Here is a 12,657-nt window from a genome sequence, read left to right on the forward strand (position 1 = left end):
GATATGAGAATATAGGAGGCAAAATATTACACATTTGGCTTGTGTGAAGTCCTGCTGTTTGGAGAGACACATGAGGTTGCTCTGCAAGTGCTCAGTGCAACAAATGTGAACACATATTCCTCTTTCCTCTAGAAAATTTGTTACTGGACTCTTTCCATCCCTTGCCCTGAAAAAAGGGTAAAACAGTCCCTTAGTCTGTTTATATTTCTTTGTTATAGAAGGACAGACATCCTACCAGTTGGCTGAAGATCTCATGCTCTGACTTAGTTGCTATTTATTTTGTAGTGTGAGGCTTGTCTGCCTGGTAAGCACATACCTGTCTTGTGTACCATACATCAAATAGCTAACATTGCAAATTGAGTAACAGGCACTAGCCCTTAAAAATGCTCTGTAGCAATGCGTATTTAATTTCTACCTGAATAGTTCCCTCTCCTGGAACACACAGCTTGAACTTTTCCCACCTGAGTAGTACAGAAAGAGCTTTCACCAGTAGTGGTAAATAAAATAGGCCTTACAGTGCACCTTCATATGCTTAAAACTGTCCTTCTGCTCTATTCTCACTCCTCATAAATGGTTTTGCCAATGCTGGCAACTCAACAGTTGGGCCAGGGCTCCAGGCTGTGTCCTCACTCTGTTTTACTTGCCAGTATGGAAAACCTCTGTGTTTGGTGGGTATCTGGGTGCAGGAGCTATAGCATTTTCTCTTGCCTGAATAGTGGCCCAAGTACATTGCCAGTGTCAAGACTGGTGGCTCCCTGGGGATGGGCATTACGAATGACAGGTGGACGATCGCAGGCAGGTAGGCAGGGCCTGTCCTGTCTCCCCACACAGGAACAGGGTAACGGGGGGGCACCAGGGCAGCCACAGCCCAGGCATTGGGCACCTCTCGAGGGATTGGGATGGGCCAATGTCAGTTTGGGACATGGGCCCACGGTGGCCCAGCTTGGCAGGGCCCATGGCTGGCCAGGGCAGGCCTGTGGGGAACTGGAGACTGGTTCTGCTGTGGGGATACTGGGGCAGGGGCTGGTGGCCCCAGGGTTCTGACATAGGGTCCTGGGCCATGGGGTGTGTGGGGTGAGTTCTGGGAAGGTGCAATGGGGTTCTGGGCTGTGGGTGGGAGGCAGGGAAGAGGCCCATGCCGATTTAATTTCATTTCAGACTTCTTTCTGGGCTACTTCTGGAGAAGAGATGAGGGAAAATGTGAGAGACTGTAATGTTAATCGTTAAGGACTCAGCTGTCTGCAAAAGCAGCACTGTGCTTCACTGAGGCCAGGTTTGCACCCCTCAACCAAAGAGGAGGAGGAGAGTTTTCTGTGTGAGGTAGTGAAACCTCTGATCTGCATAAGACAGAGAAGGTGCGCACCCACTATGGAAGGTTACAAGCTGGATTTTGGGCCATTTAAGGGAGAAGGCAGATGAGAAGCAGACCCTGTGGAGATGGGATAGTGCCAATATCCTCCCTTGCACAACTTGCTCAGTTGCAAAACTTCCCCTTGCTCCTTGAGGAAGATGTTGAGACATACACATTCATGAGGGACATTCACAGGTAGGCCTGAAGGTATTAATTCTTTATGATACTGAATAACTGGCTGAACTATACTGACATGAGAGGCAGCTCTCACATATGAGAAGGGATCATAAACCATCAAAGACCCCTGAAGTACCCCCATACTAATTTCTGGGACCCTCCACCAGAAGACTGCACCATCAAAAGTGTTGCAACAGACAGGGTAAAACTCCCACTCCCAGGGGAGATACCTGGGTATTCCCACGTAAACCTAACCTGAACGTTGTGTTTCACAGGTTTCCCCCACTCCTGACAGATTAAGACTGCAACCATCACTTTGACCAATGGACACCTAAGTTGCAACTATCAAGTCTCATCACTTGATCTATGGGTGGTGATATCTTTCTACTCTTATCCTTTCTTTCTCTGTCTTTCTTTTTCCTTATACATTTTCTTAAGTGTTATTTTCATGCTTTTATATTGGTATCTTTCTATAGATAATAGCCAAAATGGCTACATACCTCCTTTCCTTTGCAACCAAATTGTTCTAAAGTGGCCCCTATATATACATACATAAATATATTTGTAATTAGGGGCCATTCAGTGTTGTTTCACTTTAATCTACCCCAAGGGGTCTATTAACAAGGACCTGAATTACCCTTGTGTTTAGGGGTGGGTCATGCCCCCATCTCAGCTCCCACTGCTGGTGGGTTTGCCACAGCATCCCTCACAGGGGTGTCGGTTCTTGAGGTGGCTGATGGCATACCCTGGGCCACACCTTTTCCATGTCCGTCCACTGCAAGTGTGGATCCAAAGACTGCTGTCTGGGTGTGTAACCACAGATGATTGTTATTTGGGTAAAAATGGTAAAGGCATGATTTATATTTCATGTTATAAGTAAAACTGAATGATTTTGATCTGTTCCTCTGCCTATTTTCAGCACCATATTTTTTCCTCTGTGTATCCCCACCACCAGGTTTGGAGGCTGTGTGTTCCCAAACCTCTTCTTATTCTAGCTCTATCCCTTTCCTCTGAGAGACTGGGACTCTCAGACACTAAGGCTCCTCTGCTGTAGCATGATCTCTTTGCTCTATGGTATTTCACTGTCTCCTGCTCATTCCTGCATGCTTTCCAAGCTTCCAATGAAAGAGTAGAACATGTATGCTTTATAATGTGCACTAACTATTTTCTGTGGTGGTAACTGCAAAGCAGATAGATATTCCCACTTGGTGACATGTACTGATTTTATTATGAAGAGTTTTGTTTTATTATATCATGTAACAGCTCTTTAATTGTGAGCAATTGGATGTAAACTATTATCTATTATTATTATTATTATTATTTTTCTTCTAATCTTTAATGTATATGTTTGGCTTCCTGATACATATCATATGCTGTATTCTGAAATTTTGCTATATAATGTGTAATACTAAAATCAAATAAATAGAGATGTTAACTCTTTTTATTGTCTTAAGTGTGGGCACTTCTGAATTTTTTGTCTCTAAGCGTCTCATTTCTTACCTCAAAAGTCCTTCATTGTATGGATGGAGTAGTGCATTGGCCACACAGGGTATGGTTTTTACTTTTGTGTCTCTCACAGGAATCATCTGTAATTTAGGTTTAATGTTCTAGGGCTAATAACTTTCTTGTTTTTGCTAAATATCTTCCTAACATTTACACTACTTGAAATTTAACTTTATCTGCTTACTTGATATCCCACTCGTAATTTACTTGGCCTAATGGTACAGAGATTATGCTATCAAAGACTTAAAAATCTGGTTTTGCTATTTCCCATCTCTTTATGCGCACTTCTGAAGAGGTCTTTGTGCCTTTCACACACACTGATGCCCACTGTTCATTTGCATTCTATTTCTTATTGTGTTCTGCTGCCCTGTCTTTGCATCTGGTGCTAGTCTGAACTTCACAGTCCATTTATTTTTTTGCTGTTTTGCACTTCAGTGATGTCACATACATGCAAAGATCTCTGAGTCACTGATTACTTTCTCAATATGGGGGCATTTTTTCTTTGTCTGCCATCCTTTGCATAATGACTTGTCAGAATTTTTGCATGTGACCCCACGTAAAGGGCATTTCATTATTATCTTTTTTTCCCCTCACAATAGCCATAAGTCTTTGGATTTTCTTCATCTCTTCTGCTTTGTGTTTGTATGCCTTTCTTTGTTGAATTTTCAGTAAATTTTCATGTTTTCCTTGCTCTGCCTTCTTAAATACCTTTGTGACTGCTTTTCCTACGTTCTCTATTTGGATGTGAGTTTGTTCACTAGCTGTGCATGTCTTTAGTTCTCCGTAGAGTTAATGGGATCCCTAAGCATTCTCATTTGAGTGCCTGGATTTTTCTCCTGTCATTATTCTATCACAAATTAGTTCAGCCTGTACAGTTTGGTAATTGCATGAATCAGTCATCTTTGTGTAGTTTGCCAAATCTCTGACCCATTGTTCTGCATTGATGGTTCTTGATTTACAGAAAAAGGAGTCTTTCATGTAGCAGGATTTTTAAATGAATTAAAATGCTCCGGAGCATTAAGATTTCTCCCTGCCTGCTGCTGACATAGTGGGATGTCACTGAAATACAAGACACCCTTTGGCCATAACAACTGTACCAGTCTGCTCCTCTTGTGTTTTATTTTTTTCCCCTATTTTCTAGAGCCATGTCACAATCTGTTATTTTCTTCCTTTGTTTCAGCAGTTTTGTATGTTATCTCTTTAAATACTCATCTGCTCAGACATTAGACTACATTGTCCCTTAGCTTATTATTTTTGTTGTCTGTAAGATCACTTTAAATTTCCTGTAATTGTACATAAGCACAAGCAAAAATAGTCAAAAAAGATACACATTCATAATTTGTTCCTTCCTTCACAAGTAAGGTCTTTACCACTCTTACAAACTTGAGCATTTTATATCTAGGAAGAGCTCTACAACATTGTTCTGACATTCTTACTCTCACCTTTCTGTCCCCTCCACCTCTTCACTCTGTGTCTGGCCCCTAATCACTTGTTCATTATCCCCCTCGCTCTGTTCTGAATCTCACAGTTTTGTGTCATGGTATCTTTGCCTAGTCAGCTCCATACCCCATGCCTCATCAAATCTGTCTCAGCTATCCCTTAGGGCATTTTTTCACTGGTTCTCAGGTTTGCTGCTTTTGGCCACCTTTTTGCTACTCCTCCTGACACCTCTTCTTGCTGCATCTTATCTCATACGCATCTTATCTTTTGTTCTTTTGTGTAGGAGTCAGACAGATTCCTGTTCCTTACCTGGGATCTGGAACATGTGATGAAGCTGGTGTGGCAAAGAAGGTGTTGCTTCATTCCTGGAAAATATGAGCGGAACAGCAGTTTTACCTGTTGAATCCTAGTTAACCCCTACTGTTCATATTCAAAATGGGATGATTCCACCAGCAGCAGAAGGCTTGTAGCACAATTCATCTTGAATGCAAATTTGCAAAGCATATTTTCTGATACAAAGGGCATTACCTTGGCTCTTCATAGTTTGTGCTCCAAAACATGTAACTTTCAAAGAAAAAAATCCCCTGTCTTAATACGGAAAAAACTCCATGCTTTTCATTCCCTAGTCTTTCAAAAGTGACTATGGCAAAAGGAAAACTGTTTGGAAAAAATCAGACTGAGCCAGTAGTAAGAGAGAAAATTTTATCTCCAAAATTTAGTAGGTCAAGGTCACATATAAAACAAAGAAAAACCTTACAGAAGAATAAGACAATTACAGCAACAATTGATGACAATAAATTTATTAAAAGAAAATGTCAGTTTGAGTTTAGGAAAAACTTAAAGAGTAGGATCCATTACCTTAGCTGGTATTGAAAAATCACATTAATAAGAGAGAAGTCATTAGTTAAGGAGAGAATCTTTCCTCAGAAAACTATGTGAGCTGGTTGTGTACATGGAGCAGGAAAAGAAGCAGTGTCAGCATCTGCCATGGCTAACCTTGAGATGATGAATCAAAAGACTGAAAAAATTTTCTGTATCTCAAGAACATTTTATTCTGTATCTCTTCACTTCAGATAAATAACTTTGTTCCAGGTAAAATCAGTGTAATTCATAGGTTCAAATTTTTCTTCCAAGTTCAAAATGTATTTGGGTGTAGATATGCTACAGCAGTCTAGACCTGATTTGACAAAGGCCAAAAAGCCTCAAGAGGAAGGGCATTTTTATCATACTGAAAATGCACTTTTGCGTAAAAAAAAATCTACTTCTAAATATCATATCACTTTAATTACTTTTATTTCCAGTCTATCCACTGATGGGATAACCACAAAATGAACAGCTCGACATTTAACCTCTAGTGTAATGATGTCTTCAATGCCTTTCTAGCATGATTTCTATTGACCTTGCCAGATTATTTCTGTTTCATAGCCTGCCTCTGTCACTCCTTAGTCCTCTGTGTTTATTTGTTTGCCTTCATTATAATTGCAGACCAAGTCCAGATGCTGTTTCCCAAGTGCAATAAGCTGTTGGGTCCTAGGACATCTGTTTTGTTTGGTAACAGTATTGCATAAACTTAAGAGAGGGTATAAATTGGAGCCGGGTTCACTGTGTATGGAATGCGGTGAGAAAAGTTTCTGAGCATTAGCTGTGACTGAGAAGTCACAGATAAAAAGGTGCTACCTAAACCAGGTACAGTCTTGGAACTTTGTCCCCTGCACTGTTTGCTCTGCTCTGTTCCCCTTGAAATCTTCAACTGTTTAAAGCAAACAGTTTACCACTTAGATAACACTCTTTTGTATATTACTCAGGTTTTACACTAGTGTGCAGGCAAATTCGTTCTATGATAGATTCATAGAATGGTTTGAATTGGAAAGGACTGTTGAGATCATCCAATTCCAACTCCCCTGTCATGAACAGGGACACCTTCCACTTAACTAGGTTGCTCAGAGCCCCATTCAACCTGGCCTTGTATACTTCCAGGATGGGACATCCACAACTTCAAACTCCTTTACATCAGATGAAATTAATGGGGAATGTTTTGCAAATTGTTGCTGTCAACATTTAAAACCCCCATACTATGTGAAGGCAAATGGCCTAAGCTTCTTGCAAGTATTCAATGACAAATAAGAACTTTATTTTGAACTTTGTAGAAGTCTGAAGGATAAATGACCTGAATAGATTTTTTATTAGTTTTGTTCTTTTGTTTCTCTCCTTTGGTCCTATCTTACTTTCATTGAAAGTATTTGACAGGGGTAAGGCAACAGAAGCCCTTTGAGGAAGGAGGTTTGCTGTATCAGAGAGAATATTTTCGTAAGAAAAATGCACTCATTGCAAGGCATGTAACAGTTTGTACGTTTAGGACTGGGTGTTCTTTAATATATTTTTTTTTGGTTTTGAAACTTGGCGTGTATGGTAGGATGATGACAACAGCCTGTCACATGAACAAATAATGGAAATAATATCCTCATGTTTCACAGTTCATTTTTTAAAATTAAGCCAAATCAATTTTTGCCAATTCTTGTATTTCCTCCCTTGTGTCACAGTTCAGCTGGGTTTCTGTTGCTCTTCTGTAAAAGGCGTACAAAGCTTCATGACTGCTAGTCCCCCAAAGAGTGCTGAGGCTTATGCGCTTGGTAACGCATAGCTGTGCATAATAGCAACTATGTTCCTGTTTGACCCATGGTTGTTAACAGGCTTCTAGGCATGGGTTTGGGAGGATCATATGCTGAGGACTTTTCCTGGCCAGTAGTATGGATGAGGCCATTCAGCTGTGTGTGGGGAAGGGAAAGCTTAGCTGTTTGAAGGTGACACATTGTACCGCGTGCCATCTCAGAGCCAGAAGCCAAGCTCTGGTCTTAGTTACTTATATAAGTGAAGTCTAAATGGATCAGCTGACTGACCTGTGAGTCTGTTGGCTTTCATGAAGAAATGAAGTTGCCTTCACTAGAACTTAAGCTATAGAATTATTTTATTTGAGCTGTGACATGGATGTGGGCATAATACTTTTATGTTAGTAAACCACATGCAGTTTGATGAATCTTTGGAAACTATCAACAGAAAAGGGCCAAGAGCTGTTCAAACAGTGCGTGTCCTTCTTACATATCTCTTTGGGTCTCATTTGGTTTTCCCATATAAGTCTCCAGTTTTAACATGAGTGTTCTGGACTTGCATGTATTTGTTACTTTTACTTTAGCAAACACTTTTAGATTCCATAGCACAGTGTGTGACAACCTGTACCAGGGAAGTTGAGCTTCAGGACAGGACTGGCAAAACTAGAAAAAGCAAAAAGCTGTTTAATGTATTTAAAGGCAGCTAAAATAAAATAAAAAATACAAAAGTATCATTTTATTGAAGCTTCTCTCTCTCCTTTCTCCTGTAACCAGTTATGTTGGAAAGAGGTTCTTGATTAAATGTCACTGCTGACTGACTGTTGTTACCCTTCTGGTATGTTATCATAGGGTACATTGCGACAAGCTGTGACAGATATTTGAAGTTGGATTTTTATGCTGAAAAGTCACAGACAGGTATAATTCCTGATATGTTGCTCAGGCTGGCTGGGATGAGAGGGCACAGATGTTTCAGAAGCTACTTTCTCATTTTGTTTTCAGCAAAAACCCACTGTAATTTTGATAGCAGCACTAGATGGTCAGGTTTCCATGGCTAGTATCTGTGTAGTCCCTTCTGCTCTGTATCTGTCTTGACAACCACTGAGAACAAACCTGTGGAATTTGCCAGAGAGCATCTTGTCTTCTCGTCTGAGCTCACTACCTGATTTCTCTGTTACCTGTGACACCAGTCTTGCATGTTCTGTTTGCTCTCTGTGTTTCACAAAGTTGATCTCATAATTTCTCCTGTAGATCAACAACCTGCTTTGCTCTCTCAGCTCATTACCTACCTGCCTTGTCTTTGCTCATTGGCTGTCTCTCTTTCAGACTTTTCTCATTCAGCAACAAAACAGATCTCTAGGAGTCCCATAACCCTCTGTCTCTCTTCTAAGCACAGGGCTGCCTTTATGCCTCTTTTTTTCCTGCTCAGAAAACCTGCAGGTATTCAAAATGGAAAAATGGGGACAGCATTTGTAACAAGCACAAAGCATGGGTCAAGGATGTCTATCCACTTCCACAAGGGCAGGAAGGAGAATGGAAGATGAAGAACAAATAGTTCTTTCTCACCATATTCAACCACGTATGATTGTCCCTTTCAAGCCTGTCCACAAATTGGAAATTTGTGACTTTGGAAATTAAAGACTATAATGTCAGCTGCTAAAATTTGAGAGAATACATGAATATAGGACTTGTAATTAATCAAAGGTGGGCTGGAAAAGGAGAAGGAGCAGAATGTAGTTTAGCTGAGGAATGATGCAAGTGGAAGAATGAAAGGATGAAGCTGGGGGGTATGGGTGGCATGTAGGAAACAGAAATATTCTAGAGAGCAATCATTCACAAATAGCTATTTGGCTCAAAATTCCCTACCTGATTTTATCCAGCTATTCTAAGGATCCCATATATTTGAATGAAGTAGGACTTGTGCAAAGTCAGTTTTAACAGGTTCCTTGAGATCTTGCAAGTGATTTTGAAAACTTAAAAAAATGAGATAGCCTGGAACAATAGGTCAGGTACTAGATGCAAAGTAGATTTCCAGGTTTCTGATATTTGGTTTTTTTAAGCTTCCAAGATTTTTATGAGTTTTGTGTTAGGGCTTCAAAATGATCTACTACTGTGACTGAGCTCTTTGGAAAGTCTGGCCATAAACCAATGTGGAAGAAGAGATCAGGAGGTGAGGGAAGTCCAGATCTACATAAAACATTAGCTGCCTGTCGTAATTTTCATTCAAAATACAGCGCTTGAGAAATTTCTGACTTGATCACTCCAGAATCCCTTGTGGCCCACACTGGTAAAATAGTAGAGAAGTCACTGCGTAGGAAGTCATAAAACTTTCTGTAATATATTATACACAGATATATCTCCCAGTCAACATCCTTTTTAATTTCCTGGCTGTTATGTAGGACAAATGTTCCTTGACCAAAAGATAATTTTAAAACCAAAAGGAGAGTTGTTTACTTACAATAGTCGGCAAAAGCACAGGAAGAGCTTATTGTTTTTAGGAAGAGCCGACAGCAAATAAAGATGTCACAGATATAAAAATAAACCTGTGCAAGACTGCATGCAAAGTAAATAGCAGAAGTAAATTGTTTTTTGGACATTCATAATCAAATTATGTCATACATGTGAGTCCCCTTTTTCCCACTTGGAATCAAACAAAAATTCAAGGTGTCAAAGTAGAACTAGTTTTTGAGGGCCTAATTCAAGGTTACCCTATGACAGTAGATCTGGTTTTGTGCTTTCAGTCTAGATGTTTACGCCATCTTATTTCTACAAACCAGCGCAACTTTATTCCTTGACACCTAATATAAAGCAAAGAGTGTTGAGTAACTTTTGTAACACCAAAATACCCAAATGTGTGATTGGTCAGAGGAGTCATAACCTATAAATACAACCAGCTGTACACATCACATACATTTTATGTTCCTGATTCAGAGTGGGAAATCCCAGCAAACTTGCTGGAGTTTGGTGTAGGTGGATTCCGCACACTTTCATCAGGCCCTTCTCGAAGCCAGGGTTTGCTAGTGGTAAAGTGGGGTAAGAATAGTGACATAATACAATATAGAGAAGCAAGCTTTCTCTGCCACTGGAAGTTGCTGCTCTTTTTTTTAGTGAAAACAGAGTTAATTCCTCTTATGTAGCTGTTCTGGTATAATGCAATTATACAGACAAAATCTGCACGTAAGGGGTCTAGAGCAGTGATTTTCTACCTTTTTCATTGAGTGGGAAAAATCCTGGTATGGAGTGGACTCCTGTATCATAAGCTGATTAGTTTTCCCTAATAATCTTTAAGCCCCTGCAGACCAGGGATAATGCTGCAGGTCATAGAGGGAAGAGCCATTCCTTTCCTGAATTTTTGCAACCTATTCCACAGAGCATCAATTTACTGGTCCTTCTCATCTGATCCCTCATGAGATAATAACCAGTCTGCCTCATATAAAGCAGGGGCAATTTGCATCACAGCAATTCTTTCTTAATGATAGTTTTCTTCACAGAACTGACTTGTCTTTGCTAGAGAATGACACAGAGATGTCTAAGTCAAGTAGATCTCATACATCCTCACAAAATTCCCTCCTGCCACATTACCTTACAGACAAAATTCTCCGTTGGCTTCACAGTGTATTTGTGAATGTGTTATGCCATTCCTTTTTGAAAGATTAAGAATGTGGGTGCAACAGCAGGGAAGCAGAATCAGGTCCTGAAAAATGGATTTCTCTGTGCTTTGTTGCAGTTGCATGAAAGTACACAGATGTAAGGAACAATTAGTTCCTTGAGTTGAGAGAAGATGTCCCTATTTGGTCAAGTATGGGTATAGTGAAAACCTGATAATAGGAATATGACTCTCTGTGCTTTGAATTAAAGAGTTTACATTTGTCAAATAAAAAAAAAAGTGCAGAAATTACATATATATATAAAGTTTTAAAGTAAACCAGAGCACTGTTGTTGTCAATTCAGTTTTCTCTGTGGTTAAAAGCTCTGTCTTGTAGTTTGGCAGGGTAAATCCTTAATCACTTGGGCAGTCTTCTGAGGTAACCCCTTAGAATCATAGAATCATAGAATCAGCCGGGTTGGAAGGGACGTCTGAGATCATCAAGTCCAACCCTTGATCCACTACTGCTGTGGTTACTAGACCATGGCACCCAGTGCCACATCCAGTCTCATCTTAAAAACCTCCAGGGACGGTAAATCCACCACCTTGTAAAAGTAGTGGATGGTTTTAATGCAAAACAGTCTTTGTAGCATATTTGGAGCTACTCTGGCATATTAGTGGTCATGATGTTCTCTGCTGGTTCATCATAAAATGCCTAGGCATTTTCTACTTGCCATTTAATGGATTTCATACAGGGAGGATAACATGGAGGCATTTATTTTATGAAACAGCCATATTTCATTAGTTTTGCTGTGTTTGGCAAACTGTTCTCAGCTATAAAAAGCTGAAAATATTGAAAGATAATTGGTAATTTCCCATGTTCCTTAAATAACCTAGCCAGAAAATCACCCAAATTTTCTGCAAAATTTCTGGGGCTGGTAAAATGCACAAATATTTCTTTCATTGTGCTATGCATGAAAATATAATTAACTGAAATACAAAAGAAAAAATACATATTTAAATGAGATACCTTTTATCTACACCACCATTTCTAAGGTTATATATATGCTTGATGAGAGATGAAAGTGCAATGTAGTGTCACATAAGGCTTATAGACTACCACGTTTTTGCTGTATTTGTACAGATTTGTAATTAAGTCAACAGGTTCAGGAAGCTTTGGGCACTGCCACAGATGCTGATGGGGAGAGGCAAGATAGAGCAAGGGAGGGAAGGACCTGTGATGGTTGAAGCTGGGTAAGGAGGAAGGATTATGACAGTCTGGGAAAGGCAAGTGAGAAGGCAATGACAGAGGCTGTAATGGGAGAAGGAAAGAGATGGAGGAGGACTTAGAAAGGAGTGTAATAATATGTGTGGGGTGTCAGGAAATGAAGCAAGAACAGATGGGAAAATGTAAATGAGAGAGAGAAGACAGTAGCACCAGTCAGGCTCAGCTGCAGAAAGATTGAAACTGACACCTATGTTTAATATAATCCTGTATTTAACTCTTGCTTCCAGAACAGGGGTATCTGGAATATGAGTTATGGAATGATTTGGAATGTGTCTTTCTACGTGGTAATTAACATACCTTCTGCAGCAGCTGGTTTGAGCCCTCCAGCCCAGACAGAATGAGCTATGCAAATCAGTGAGAAATGAAGGAACTACTCCTCCTCCCTATCTGTCTCACACCCTCTCTCTGGATCATCTAGCAGAAGAACTGTCATCCAGTTGGGGGCTTCAGCATCTTGCCAAGAATACCTAGGAAGCAGAAGGGCACCGGAACCATAAATCTAAAAGTCTTGTAAAACAAAATCTGTGCTGATATACATAAAATTGATACTCTGCACAGAGCTCTATAAACTGAAATTCACCATTTTTTCTCCTGCTAAAGAAAGTACATATTGCTTAAAAAATTCTGGAGAAAGGATGTCATAATTTATTAAATTCTTTGAGATAAATGCCTAATGAACCCTGTTGACTTAATCACTATTCTCATTCCA

General features: G+C 40.0%; 1 protein-coding gene across 1 annotated transcript in view; it reads left to right on the top strand.

The window, feature by feature from the left end:
- The first annotated feature begins 498 nt into the window (after positions 1 to 498).
- Positions 499 to 12,657, top strand: part of LOC108494612 — a 28,589-nt gene continuing 16,430 nt past the window's right edge. Inside the window, exon 1 of the mRNA XM_017809358.1 lies at positions 499 to 799. Within this exon, the coding sequence (XP_017664847.1) occupies positions 571 to 799 (229 nt within the window). The 5' untranslated portion in view covers positions 499 to 570. The remainder of the gene's footprint in view (positions 800 to 12,657) is intronic.

The sequence above is a fragment of the Lepidothrix coronata genome, unplaced genomic scaffold (genome assembly GCF_001604755.1).
Source record: "Lepidothrix coronata isolate B3197 unplaced genomic scaffold, Lepidothrix_coronata-1.0 Scaffold26, whole genome shotgun sequence".
NCBI lineage: Eukaryota > Metazoa > Chordata > Aves > Passeriformes > Pipridae > Lepidothrix > Lepidothrix coronata.